The sequence below is a fragment of the Ochotona curzoniae genome, unplaced genomic scaffold (assembly GCF_017591425.1).
Source record: "Ochotona curzoniae isolate NIBS_2020 unplaced genomic scaffold, NIBS_Ocur_1.0 scaffold_4505, whole genome shotgun sequence".
In the NCBI taxonomy this organism is placed as follows: Eukaryota; Metazoa; Chordata; class Mammalia; order Lagomorpha; family Ochotonidae; genus Ochotona; species Ochotona curzoniae.
This window is the reverse complement of record NW_024467118.1, coordinates 60250-73757: the sequence shown is the minus strand read 5'-3', so window position 1 is coordinate 73757 and position 13508 is coordinate 60250. Positions and strand designations below refer to the sequence as shown.

Here is a 13508-nt window from a genome sequence, read left to right as displayed (position 1 = left end):
GGGGAGAATAGGAGAATCCACATCTAAGTAAAGACTCTAGCATTTTCAGAAACCTTGGTTAAAGGTGAGAGTCTCATATCCTTTACATAATACTCACTGTCTTACTATATGCAAGGCACTGGGCATGACCACGGCCCCTGTGTGCCTGAAATGCTTGTGGTTTGTGTGTCTCAGTGACTGTGTGTTTGATCTGAGTGTGGTCTCTGCTGTGAGCTGACTGTGGTCTCTGTGGTGTGGCAGAGGCCTCCGTGGATCTCCAACATCCTGGAGTTACCTGGCACATCCCCAAGGTAAGATGTTCATCTCCTGGGCACCTTCACCTGCTGCTGCAACCCCAGTGGACAGTCACCCTAGGAGTGGGAGGAGCATTCAGTGCAGCTCATGGAGGCAAAGAACTTGTAGTTCACATGCTTCCCATTTTAGTTATGAAGAGGAGTGAATCCTCCAAACGTTCACTGTGTACAGGACACTCACTGGCACAAGGACAATCAGTGAATAGAGACAGAAATCCCTGTCTTTGGGATCTCACAGGAAGGAAAATGCAGCAAACACGCAAATCCTACCATGCAAAAGTGATTTGTTTTAGAAGGAAAAAAATAGAGCTAAGATTCGGGACTCTGGAGTATGGCATGGGAGTCCAGCCTGTGGCATTCAGGATGGGAACTGCAGATGCATCTAAGAAGTGACCATGGCCAGGAAGCCATGAAGGTGGACACAGATCAGGGTACAGGCTGACTCATGCTTTGCAGGTGGATGTAGTGGCTGCAAGGGGGTAGTTGCCATGCTGGGTTGGGGTTGGGTCAAAGTGGAACCTCTGAGCAGCAGACACCCAGCAGGGAGGGACCTACAAATGTGAGCTAGAATAACCAGAGTGTAGCTTACATGAACAGATAAAAGGGAGATATAAGAATTTACTTTCACTAATAAATGAACACAAATGTGGCAAAAAAACATAAAAGAACATACATTATTTTTTAAAGATTTATTTTTAGTTTGGAAAGCAGATTTACAGAGAGAAGAAGAGTCACGGAGAAAGATGTTCGAACTACTGGTTCACTCCCCAAATGGCTGCAATGGCCAGAGCTGAGCTGATCCGAAGCTAGGAGACAGGAACTTCTCCCAGGTCTCCCACATGGGTGCAGGAACCCAAAGCTTTGGGCCATTCTCTATTGCTTTTCCAGGCCACAAGCAGGTAGCTGGATGGGAAGTGGAGCAGCTGGGACACGAACTGGTGCCCAAATGGGACATCAGTGCTGTAGATAGAGGCTCAGCATTATACACCACAGCACTGGTCCAAAACAGATGGTGTTAACGAATGAATAAGATGAAGTAAAGAATGTACAGGGGGTGAAATGATGAGGAAAGCAGAATATGACTTAATATATCAACCATAGCATTAAATCTAAATGGGTTAAACATCCCAATACAGAGGTGGAGGTTTTCAGACTGGATGGTGACTGAAGTGAAGGGAGGAGGAGGACAAAAAGGGAACACAATGCTTCCTGCCAATAGTGAAGGCATCTGGCAGGCTGTGCACGAGTGAATTATCGGAGACACAGACAGGGATTGCCAGCAATCAAGGCTGTAAGGAAAAGATACAGGAAGATAGAGCCACACACACACATCCCTCTACAGGGCAGCTGCTGGCATCCAAAGGGGAAAGCCCAAAAACACAGGAATCCATGAAAATGGAAGTAAAACACAGCTTAATCTGATGCAAAACCTATACAGCTTTCTTATATGATGCAGAACTTTTCAGAGTATCTCCTAGAGAATCCATATTGTTACAGGAAATTTAATCACTCAGAAACAGGACAATTAACTCCAATGAGGACAGGGTGTATAGACAGTCCACCAATGGGGAGAGGGTATAGAGAAAGTTCAGCAATGTTCAGCTCCATAATGCATCTGCCTCTGAATAGTGGGACATTCTGGATAAACCGTTAGGCATTCCCTGAGCTGGCTGGAAATGCCCCATGGCCAGACCTCAGCCTGATCAGCCCAGGGAATGTCTATGGTCAGATCTCAGCCTGACCAGTCCAAGGAATGTTTTTGGTCAGATCCAGGGTGTAGGTGGCTATCAGAGGCTGAGAATAAATGCCAGGTTAACTCCAACAAATGTGATTGTTTACTACTCCGTGACTCAATTCGGCAACTGCAAAGAGTTTAGGTTCAGATAAAGGGTCACTTCTACCACTCTGCAAGGTGCTGACCAGACAGTACCTCTGAGGATCTGCAGGGAGGGCCATGGTCAGTGGTCAGTCATCTTCTTGTGCAGATGCCTTAGGGACTACAGGAGGAATCCCAGGCCTGTGGCTGTGGGGGAGGACATGGCGCCCCTCTGTCCCTTGCATCTCCCTAAGGGCTAGCGAAGCAGCTGCTGGGACTAACGGCTGAGTTTGGGCAGCAATGGGTGCCCAGGACAGTCGGGCATCTGTCTGCAACACCAGTTTCCTGTACAGGCAGCAGTTCCAGCCTGCAGCTCCCAGCAAGCATGCCTGGGAGGTAGTAGCAGATGGACCAAGGGCTTGTACCCCATCACTCCTGTGGGAGATGCATCCAGAAGGAGCTCCTGGCTCCCGGCTGGCCCAGTGCCTGTTTGTGAGGACAGAACCAGGGATGGCAGTGTCTCTCCTCTCTCCCCCTCTCTTTAGGGAGTCTTTCTCTCTTCCCCTCTCCTCCATGCTTTCCAATTAGACAAATGTCCAAAAAGCCAAGTGACACCCAACTTGGGGAACCAGAATTAGGGCCAGCACCTCAGGGCAGAGCTATAACTGCCAAATGATCCCAAGCTGTGAGTGAGGGGGTGCCATCCCCACTGAACCCACGACTGTCACGACTGTCCCCTCAGCAGCCCTGCCAGAACCACAGGATGGCCATGCCCACAGAGACCTGGTTCACGCTGCTGTCCATGCAGCCTGTCTGGTTGGGGCTGGGCAGCCTCAGCTGGAGGGGGCACATCAAATCAGCTTTGCTATGTGCCTGGTCATGGTCTGACCCAGCTCTGAGAGTGGGATGCCCTATCAGTGGTATCCCTGCCCCATGGACACCTGTAGGAAGGGGTTAGACGGGATTTGGTTCAGAGGTGCCAGTCAGGGTTGGGGCTCTGACATGAACCCAGATGGGAGGAAGGAGTTGGGCATTGCTGAGGCTCTGTGGGTGAGGTAGCGGCCCCAGCCCCACAAACCTGCTGTGTGACATAGGGGTGCAGGAAGCCTGGGGCTAGGTCAGTGGAGACAGAGGGAGGTTGCCTTGTAGGTCTGAGTGCTGCAGCTTTGGGCTTCGAGCCGCGTGGGGAGGGAATGGCCAGGAGGAGGCCCCCCCCCCCCGCCCCCGCAGGCGGGAGATCTCTCAGGCTTGGCCAGCCTCCCTCAAGCCTTGCGCCTTGGCATAAGCCCCTGCCCAGCTCAAGCCTCCACAGGCCCACGTGGCCAACCCTCGGGTGCGAGCAGGACACGTCGTCACCACATCCCCCAGCACCGCCAGCCTTGTTTCCTTGGAAACCAAAGCGGGCTCCTGGCAACGCGGCCCACGGCGTGGGGGTCGCGACTCCCGCATGGCTGATCTGCATCCCCTCCCGGAAGGTGCTGGGCGCAGAAACCACGGAAACGCGCAATCGGAGTAAAACGCACGCTCATTTGGGGACCTTGTTGGCGTCCCCTCTGGACACAGGGGGAGCCCCACTCCCCACCCCCGCCATGGGGCATTGGCCCAGCCCGCACTCACCGGAGGGGGGTAGGGTGGCAGGAGCAGACCGGTGGCTCCAGAGCGCCCCGCTCCACCTCCCACCGCGCGTGGTGGCTTCGCCACAATTAGCTCCGCGTGAGTCAGCGGAAGGAGCTGGGAAACACGGAACGCCGGCAGGTCCCCAGTTCCCAAGACCTGGGAGCCCAGTGGGGGTGATCCTCCCGCCCCTTTGAGTCCAGGGTCATAGGGGCCGCGGGTCCCCGTCTTGGACGCGGGTGCTGTGAGCCGCCTCAGGACAAGCGACTTCCCGCGCATCCACCGTCCGGGGAGTTTCCGGCTGTCCCCGCAGCTCACTGGAGTCCTGGCAAGGTTCTCGCCTCAGTGGAACTGGGGACCAGGCACCTCCACTGCCACACGCACGCTCACCGCACACACAGCATTTCTCTGTGTGCACGCAAACCATACACCCATGTGCACACGACACCCCACATGCACGCACTTGTGTATACTCACCAAGACCCTCATGCCTATGGACACTGTGTGCACACTCACCACGACCCCGTGCGCACACCAGCCGCACATCCGTGTGCACACTTACCACGCCCCACGTGCGCATGCACGCCGCACCCTCCCACGCACACAAGCACACCAGCGGCAGCTCCCTAAGGTCCAGATTCCATCCCACCCCCACAACTCGCGGACTCACCCCCTTCTGCACTGAGCCGCTCCTCTTCCCCCAGTCCTGACCCTTCCTCTCCCACCCCACCCCACCCCACCCCATCCCATCCCATCCCATCCCCACTCGCGATCCTAGGCCTCCCAGCGCCAGCGGGCGGGTGGGCGTGGGGCAAGACCGGGGGCCAGGAGGGAAGGGAGGCCACTCGTCACGGGTGGGGGGGGTTCCGGGAGGTGGGAGGGGCGAGGGGTGGGGCCCAGGGGTTCCCCCCACACACCCTGCCCCCAGATAGAGAGAGACCCGGGCCGAGGAGGAATCGTGGCGGACAGACCCGCGGCTGGAGGCGCGTCCCGGGCGAGGCGAAGGAGCTGGTGCGGGCACGCGAGGGCGGTGCCAGGGCGAGGCGCGCAGGGCCACGGTGGGGGGAGCTGAGCGTCCCGGGAGCGGCGCCGCGGGCGGTGAGGAGGGGGCGCGCGCGCCCTGCGGTGCTCCGCGGTGCATCGGTTCCCGGCGCGGGGTCGCGGCGGCGGCGGCGGGAGGCGCGGGATGCGGACTCCGGCGGCGACGGCGGCGCGGGCCCGGCAGGACGCGGGAGGATGAAGAGGAGGCCGGCAGTCCGGCCGCGCGGCGCCGGGAGGAGGCGCAGGCGGCGGGGGCGGCGGCGGGCGGCGGCGGGCGCGCAGGGCGCGGGCCGGCTCGGGCGCGGAGGATGAAGTGGAGCGTCCGCGGGGCCTGCGCCGCGCTCTCCTCCTGCCTCCTGCTCGCCTGCGCGCTCAGCGCCGCCGCCGTCGGCCTCAAGTGCTTCTCCCTGGGTTCGGAGCTGCGCGGGGAGCCGTTCCGGTTGGGGGCGGCCGCCGGCGCCTTCTACTCGGGACTGCTGCTGGCCGCCGGCCTCTCGCTGCTCGGCGCTGCCCTGCTCTGCTGCGGGCCCCGAGATGCGCCCCTCGCAGGGCAGGGCCCGGGTCTGGGGCCGTCCGCGGCCGCGCCGGGGGCTCCGGAGGCCGCGCCAGGCGAGCCGGGGCCAGGGCCGGGGGCGGTGGCAGTGGAGCCCGCGGCACCTGGGCGCGGCCAGAACCTGCTGCTGTTGGGCGTGCTGGTCTTCATGCTGGGGGTCCTGAGCGCCTTCGCGGGCGCCGTGATCGACGGGGACACCGTGTCCCTGGTGGAACGCAAGTACTCCCACTACTGCCTGCCCCCGCGCGCGCCCGCCGCCGCTGCCCCCGGCCCGGGCTCCGGCGCGCCGCGCGCCCGCGCTGCCCTGGACAGCGCCACGTCCGCTAAGTGCCGGCAGCTCAAGGACTACCAGCGCGGCCTGGTGCTCTCCACCGTCTTCAACTCGCTCGAGTGCCTGCTGGGCCTGCTCAGCCTCCTGCTGGTCAAGAGCTACAAGTCCTCGCAGGCCCGGCGCGGCCGGCACGGCCGGCGGCGGGCTGGCCGGGTCCTGGCACGGCCGCGCAACGGCAGCGGCGGTGGCGGCGTTGGCCCCGGGCTCCGCGTGCAAACGCCGGCCTCCCGGGCGCGGAGGGGCCGGCGCGGCAGGCGGGGGCGGCGGCTGCAGCCGCGGCCGAGCGAGGCCTGCATCCTGGCCCCGGAGGAGTCGGACCTGGCCAGCCCCGGAGACTGCCCGGCCTTTGCCGCGCTGCACGCTGTCTCCTACATCAACGTGGGCGCCCTCCACGCGTGCGACGAGGCGGGCGTGGAGGTGCGTTGCGGAGGGCATCCGTCGGTGGAGCTGCCCGGCTACGCGCCTTCGGACCCCGACCTCAATGCCTCCTACCCTTACTGCTGCCGGCCGCCCTGCGAGGTGGCGCGCCCCTGGGAGCCGGGCCGGGTCTGCTGAGCGCCCAGGCGGCCGCGCCCCCGGGCCAGGGAGGGGGGCGCTCCTCTGTCTCGGTGTCGGGTCCCGTGCTGGCATCCGCGGTTGCGGGGCTTGGCTGGTGCGGACGAAGCCGGAGCGGGCCGCGGCGCGCGCAGTGGCCCCTTGTCCACGGATGTGCCTGCTTCTGTCCGCTCTTTCTTACCGTCCCGCGCCCCGTGAGCGGTGAACACGTTTGTAAATTGATCGCCGTTCCGACTGCTGCGTCCTTTGTCAAGCCGACCGCCTATGCCGCACCGGGGTCAGGAGGGACTCAGGGTTTGCCCGTCCAGAGGTGCGCGCCCTCTTTCTGGGAAACGGCCCTATGTGGTCTCGGCCGCACCGCGGGACTCCCTGTCGGTTCCTCTGTGCTGGCCCGCTGGCTTTTGCCGGCGAGTGGGGCGGGGAGCAACTGGGCAATTCACACTCCCAGCGGGAAGTGCCATCGCCCTCCTGGGAAGCCCTGCTGACCTTCATTGCCAGCAGGGTCCTTTGTGTGGACACAGGTCAACCGGGTCCCTGGGCACTGACACAGCGAGAGCAGAAACGGAAAAAGCGGTCGCTGCGTGCCGGTGCTGGAGTTTGAGGTCCTTGCAAGGTGCATACGGTGTGACTAGACAATGGCAGGCTCTGGGACCAGCCATGGAGAGGCTGTGGGTTCAGCGCCGCTCAAAGCCAGAGCTGGCCAGGAGCCCCCCCGCAGAGGCCCACAGAGGGCGGTGCCCCTCCATTCTCAGGGACCAGATGGAGGTGGAGCTGCCTTCCGGTACCCACGTGTGCCGCTGAAGCTGCAACTCCCACGCGGCCTGAGGCCCAGATCCCAGCGGCAGTGACAAGTGGCATCCTCCAAGGACTCCCCAGGCCCTCCTGACAGGGCCAAAATTCCAGGGTGAATGAGGCCTCACCCGTGTCTGGTCAGAAAGTAGACAGTGCTCCTCTGGGCCTTGCCACATACCCAGAGAAAGCCACTGTGGTGTTTCCTACTGCCCTCAGCTGGGGTCAGGCACTGAGGGCAGCACTGTGGGCATCGGTGGGGGTGGGCAGGGATACGAGTCTGACCTGCACCTTCAGAACTCCAGTCTTGTATATCCCACGCAGCTTAGCACGTTTGATGGCAAATTTACCATCAGAATTGGTGACTTCAGGTGTCTGCTTTTAAAAAGAGATTTATTGCTTTTTTTTTTTTAATTGGAAAGGCAGACATACAAAGAAGAGAAAGATTTTTTTCCATCGGCTGATTCAATCCCAAATTTTGACTGCAATGGCCAGAGCCGAGCTGATCTGAAGCCAGGAGCTTCTTCCAGGTCTCTCACGCAGGTGCAGGGTCCCAAGGGTTTGGGCCATCCTCTACTACTTTTCCAGGCCACTACCAAGGAGCTGGAAGGGAAGTGGAGCAACCTGGACATGAACCGGCGCTCATATGGGATCCCAGCACTTGCAAGGTGAGCACTTTAGCCATTAGGCTACTGTACCGGGCCCAGGTGTCCGCTTTTCTTGAGGTGGTGGTAGCAGCAGTGCCTGTGGCCAAGGCAGGCAGAGCTGGGAGTCGCCTTTGGGCGTCGGTTGGGCAGGCAGCAGGGAGAGATTCGGCTACAGGAGGCAGCTGTTTTCCTTGTCTGTTGGAGTGAACCAGTTAGCACCTGTGACCAGCTGGGTGAGCCAGGTGAACTAGATGGGAGGTGACAAGTGAGCTGGGTGAACCAGGTGAGACAGGTGAAGTAGGGGTGAGAGGTGAACTATGTGAGCTGGGTGAGACAGAGGAACTAGGTGAGAGAGGTGAATTCGGGGAGATAGGTAGGCCTAGTGAGCTGGTCTAAGAGCTGGTCTGGCTGAGTACAGGAATAGAGGCTGGACGGAGCACTAGAGGTTAGAGGTGTTTTTTGTTTTTTTGTGGAAGGACACCCTAGACCCCGACTCAAATGCTTATGCCAGAAGAAACAAGTGGACCCTCTTGATGGGTTCTGTCCTGGAGGAGACTGCTGGTGACTGGCCACAGAAGACCCTTGTATGTTTGCACTGAAAAGAAACCCTTCTGCCTAGGCTCACTTCGCAGGTGCCTGCAACAGCTGAAGCTGCGGGAGAGAGGAGCTACGCTGGGTTTCTACCCATCTCTGGCCATCAGGAGCTGTGGGGAACAGGGCCGGGCTCATATAGGCCAAGTTGTACCTGTAGGTGTTTGTGTAGATAGTGTGTATATGCTTTTTGTGTGTAGATGGAGATGGTGTGGTAGATGTGTGTAGGGGTGTATATGTATAGTGTGGGTGTTTAGGTGTGTAGATGCAGGTAGGAGTGTGTAGGTGTGTAGATGAGGGTAGGGGTATGGGTGTGTGTTTAGGTGTGTAGATAAATGTAGGGATGTGTTTCTGTAAGTCTATATGTGTGTGCCACTGTGTGCACGTGCATGGATGGATGGTTGGAGTAGTTGGAGTGTGTGGGCATGGGTAAAATGAGCCTGAACATCCACGAGGGAGTTAAGTGGCAGAGCTACTCTTTTAACATCAGATGAAGAGTAGGTCCCTGCAGATCCATGGGCTCTAGATCCTTCCTGCTCACCCATGGGTCAGTGAGTGGCATGAAAGCCAGGAGGGCTTTGCCAACAGTGGGTCTCAGCCTGAGCGACCGACCTGCATGGAGGAAGCAGCAGTTCCAGCACAGGGCCCAGGCTGTGGTTGTACCACAATCAGGCCGAGTGCTCATGGTGCTTGACTGCCTGTGTCTCCAGGGACTCCTCCATTTGGCAGGTGGCTAGAGTCCTGTCTCCCTGCAGCCCTCACAGGGGACACAGGGCTTTGGGATCCAGAGTTAGCCTGGGCACCCCCTGGCTGTTGGGTACATTCAGGGAGTGAATAAAAATAAATGACAATAAAAATCCAACGTTCTACATATGTATTGGCATGGCTTCTAGCTAATAACATTTTAAAATATTTGTTCACTTGAAAGCCAGAGTTACAAAGAGAAAGGGAGATATGGACACATGCTCGAGTATCTTGCATCTGCTGGTTCACTCTCTAAGTGGCTGCAATAGCCAGGGCTGAGCTGATCTGAAGCCAGGAGCCAGGAACCTCCTCCAGGTCTCCCACATGGGTGCAGGGTCCCAAGGCTTTGTCCAGAGGGTGCCTGACCAGTCCTGGCCATTGGCTTAAAGGTGCCAGTGCCCGGGCCTTCAGGGCATATGTCCCAGGAGGCACCCGCCTCTGTGTCGTAGGCTTGATGTGACTGACACCTGTCACTCAGAACCTCTTCCCATCTTTGGTCTCCTGTGGAGCCAGGAACCTCCCCCAGGTCTTCCACATGGGTGCAGGGTCTCGACTGCTTTCCCAGGCCACAAGCAGGGAGCTGGATGGGAAGTGGAGCAGCCAGGATATGAACCAGGGCCCACACAGGATGCTGGCAGAGCTGGTGGCCAATTTACTCACTTTGTCAGCCCCACCAGTACCATTCTGGTGGATGGAGTCGAGTGGAATGATCGACCACCTGGCATAAGGACAACTGCATATAATCTAAGGTGAGACCCACAAGCACCCGAGCCACTTAAACACAGGGACAGGATGCTTGGGACTGAGGCTGGCTGCTCTCACGTGGCTGCAGGCACCACCAGTCAGGCCAGACACCTGCCCTTGTGTTTAGGTTCTGTCAGCAAAACAGAGAACAAATGTGAAACCCAGCCATACAGGGGGCAGTGACGCTGAATGTAGTGTTGGCATCCCTCCATGCCCCCTTGTGAGTCCCAGCTGCTCTACTTCCATGCACCTGGGAAAGCAGCGGAGGGTAGCCCAGGTCCTTAGGCTTCTGCTCTTGTGTGGGAGCCCCGCAGGAGACTCTTGAATCCAGCCTAGCTCAGTCTAAGTTGTTGCAGCATCTGGGGAGTGAGCCAGTGGATGGAAGATTCTCTTTCTGTAACATTTCCTTTCAAATAAAATAAACTTTTACTTAAAAAAGAGTTGTACTGTAACAGTATCCAATGCCAGAAATGAAGTTAGTGTAGGACTGAAAGCTGCAAATTGTACAGAAAGAAGTCGGGAGCCTGAACAGCCAGAGACAGATGAGGCCGAGACCGCGCACAGCCGGGGCTCTGTGTTCATGGCTCCCACCTGTGAGCAACTGCAGTTCCAGCCCAGCCCAGCTGCTCCTGTGGGCTGAGCTCAGAGAGCAACTTCCAAGGCTGCTTTGTGCACCAGAGCTCAGCATGGCGCCCAAGAGGAACTGTGGAGCATCCAAGACCAGAAACAGGCAGGGTAAGGAGAGGAGAGCTCAATGAGATGTGCTAAAATAGATCAGTGTGCACGAGAGACCGAGAGAGGGAGGGGGAGGGAGAGAAGTGTGCAGAAGAAAGGGAAAAAGGACAGCTTAGCTCTGTCACAACAACCACAACTTGCTGCAACAAAACAGCTCCAACATGCCAGACACCTACCAATTTGAATAGGTTAATAAATATAACAACCATGAATTTTATTAAAAACCATAAAGTTTGATAAAATGAACAAAACCCAATAACCATAGGAGACCAAAAATAGGAAGTGGTTCTGAGTGACAGGTGTCAGTCACATCAAGCCTACGACACAGAGGCGGGTGCCTCCTGGGACATATGCCCTGAAGGCTCGGGCACTGGCACCCTCAAGCCAATGGCCAGGACTGGTCAGGCACCCTGTGAGCACCCATGGAATGCAGAAGTTGGTTGGGAGCCTGTGAGCTGAGTCCCAAGTAGAAGCTGCTAGAATGGGCCCAGGCATGGAGCTGAGACCCACACTGCCATGTCCCAGAAAGGGCTGCAGGCAGCATGGCTCATGACAGGATTGTCCTGGAGCTGTGTGTGCAAGGGGAGAGTGGCATGCAACAGCACAGCCCAGTCCTGCTGTCCAAACCATGATTCAGTATGTACCTCATACAGCACACATTGAGGTATTGTGTGGCTTGGATGGCTGCAGGCCAGAGGGAAGGACAGGTCCCTGGGGTTGGCTCAACAGGGACTCCCACAGCAGTGCCTCCAGGCCAGTAATGCCTGCTGAATGGCAACACATAGCATATCAAAACTTTTCTCTAAGCAGCAAGTTCAAGCCCCTAAAATGGCAGCACTAGTTACAGCCCGGGTTTGGAAGAGCCTCTGTTCCACCTGTGGCTCAGGAGCATGGTGGAAAGGCATGCAGATGCCCAGAGCAACACACATCACATGGGCTGCGTCACTTACCTGTGGTCATTACCCATGGTACTTACCTGTGGTAGTAGTTACCTGTGGTGTTTACCTGTGGTGCTTACCTGTAGTGGTGCTTACCTGTGGTACTTACCTGTGGTAGTAGTTAACTGTGATGCTTACCTGTAGTGGTAGTTACCTGTGGTACTTACCTGTGGTAGTAGTTACCTGTGGTGCTTACCTGTGGTAGTAGTTAACTGTGGTGCTTACCTGCAGTGGTAGTTAACTGTGGTGCTTACCTGTGGTAGTAGTTAACTGTGGTGCTTACCTGTAGTGGTAGTTACCTGTGGTCATTACCCGTGGTACTTACCTGTGGTAGTAGTTAACTGTGGTACTTACCTGTAGTGGTAGTTACCTGTGGTGCTTACCTGTGGTAGTAGTTAACTGTGGTACTTACCTGTGGTCATTACCCGTGGTACTTACCTGTGGTAGTAGTTAATTGTGGTACTTACCTGTAGTGGTAGTTAACTGTGGTGCTTACCTGTGGTAGTAGTTAACTGTGGTACTTACCTGTAGTGGTAGTTACCTGTGGTGCTTGCCTGTAGAGGTAGTTAACTGTGGTGCTTACCTGTGGTAGTAGTTAACTGTGGTACTTACCTGCAGTGGTAGTTACCTGTGGTGCTTACCTGTAGTGGTAGTTACCTGTGGTGCTTACCTGTGGTAGTAGTTAATTGTGGTACTTACCTGCAGTGGTAGTTACCTGTGGTGCTTACCTGTAGTGGTAGTTACCTGTGGTGCTTACCTGTGGTAGTAGTTAACTGTGGTGCTTACCTGTAGTGGTAGTTACCTGTGGTGCTTACCTGTAGTGGTAGTTACCCGTGGTACTTACCTGTGGTCATTACCCGTGGTACTTACCTGTGGTAGTAGTTAACTGTGGTACTTACCTGTAGTGGTAGTTACCTGTGGTGCTTACCTGTAGTGGTAGTTACCTGTGGTACTTACCTGTGGTAGTAGTTAATTGTGGTACTTACCTGCAGTGGTAGTTACCTGTGGTGCTTACTCATGGTGCTTACCCATGGTGCTTGCCTGTGGTATTTACCTGTACCCTGGCATTTAGGGGATTTCGGCACTTAGGGGACTTGGGGGCTGGGCTATGACCAGCATAACCACTTTCCCACCTCTAGCTTGGGGTGGGAGGCATCCTGGTGTGAAGCTGTAAACTTTCAGAATGAATTCTGCTATGCAGAATGTGTCAGGGAGCCAGTGAGAGCCACAGAAGGGGCTCACAAGTCTCAGGTCTGTAAGTCAGACATTAGATGCTTCGCATCAGGAGACCACCCCCCAGAAAACTGTCAGAATGGAAGGAAAAGCACTGTCTACACAGAATCCAGTGAAAAGAAAGAAAACCCAGAAAGACGGAGTCAGCAAATGAGAAGGAAAGAAAGTGAGGAGAGGGGGATGACAAAAGGAAAAACATAAAAAGTCAACGCTGCCGCTATGGAGCTATGGATCCCAATCCCAGGCAATACCTAACCCTAATCCTAACCCTTGGGTCCACCCTGGGACACTCAGTGCCCAGAGCACAGCATGGGGAGGACAGGGCAGGTAAACAGGTCATAGAAAACCACAGAATAAAATGGGCAGGTCAGATTATGACCAATCCACAGTGAGGGAAAAGGAATGAGGTGAGGGGCCAATGAACTGTGACTAAAGCTGGAAATTAGTCTAACATTTTAAATCTTATTTTCTCAATTTTCAAAAGAAGATTGATTTTATTTGAAATGCAGATTTACACAGAGATAATCTAATTGCTGGTTCACCCCCGCCCCCCCCCCCAAAGGTAGCAACAGCTAGAACTGGGTCAGGTGGAAGCCAGGAGCTGCTTCTGGGTCTGCCACATGGATGCAGGGTTCTAAGGATTTGAGCTGTCCTCCGCTGCTTTCCTAGGTCACCAGCAGGGAGCTGGATGGGAAGTGGAGCTGCTGAGATTGAACTGGGCCCCAGTTAGTCTCAATTTTATAGGAATATTTTATGAACTAATATTTCCTATGATGAAAATATTTGTCTAAAGCTTAGTATTTTTTCTTTTTCTTTTTTTTTTTGTTTCTTTTTGTTCACTTCAGACTCCAAAAGTAGGGACCAAAAATGTTATAACCAGGGCC

General features: G+C 56.2%; 1 protein-coding gene across 1 annotated transcript; it reads left to right on the top strand.

Annotated features, from left to right (window-relative positions):
* Positions 1–5072: 5072 nt before the first annotated feature.
* On the top strand, positions 5073–6203 carry TMEM271 (transmembrane protein 271). The gene has a single exon (XM_040966063.1). The coding sequence runs from the start codon at positions 5073–5075 to the stop codon at positions 6201–6203; it is 1131 nt and encodes a 376-aa protein (XP_040821997.1).
* The last annotated feature ends 7305 nt before the right edge of the window (positions 6204–13508 follow it).

Excerpts from the sequence above, each read along its gene's own strand:
- TMEM271 (XM_040966063.1), top strand. The coding sequence starts at position 5,073 with ATGAAGTGGAGCGTCCGCGGGGCCTGCGCCGCGCTCTCCTCCTGCCTC.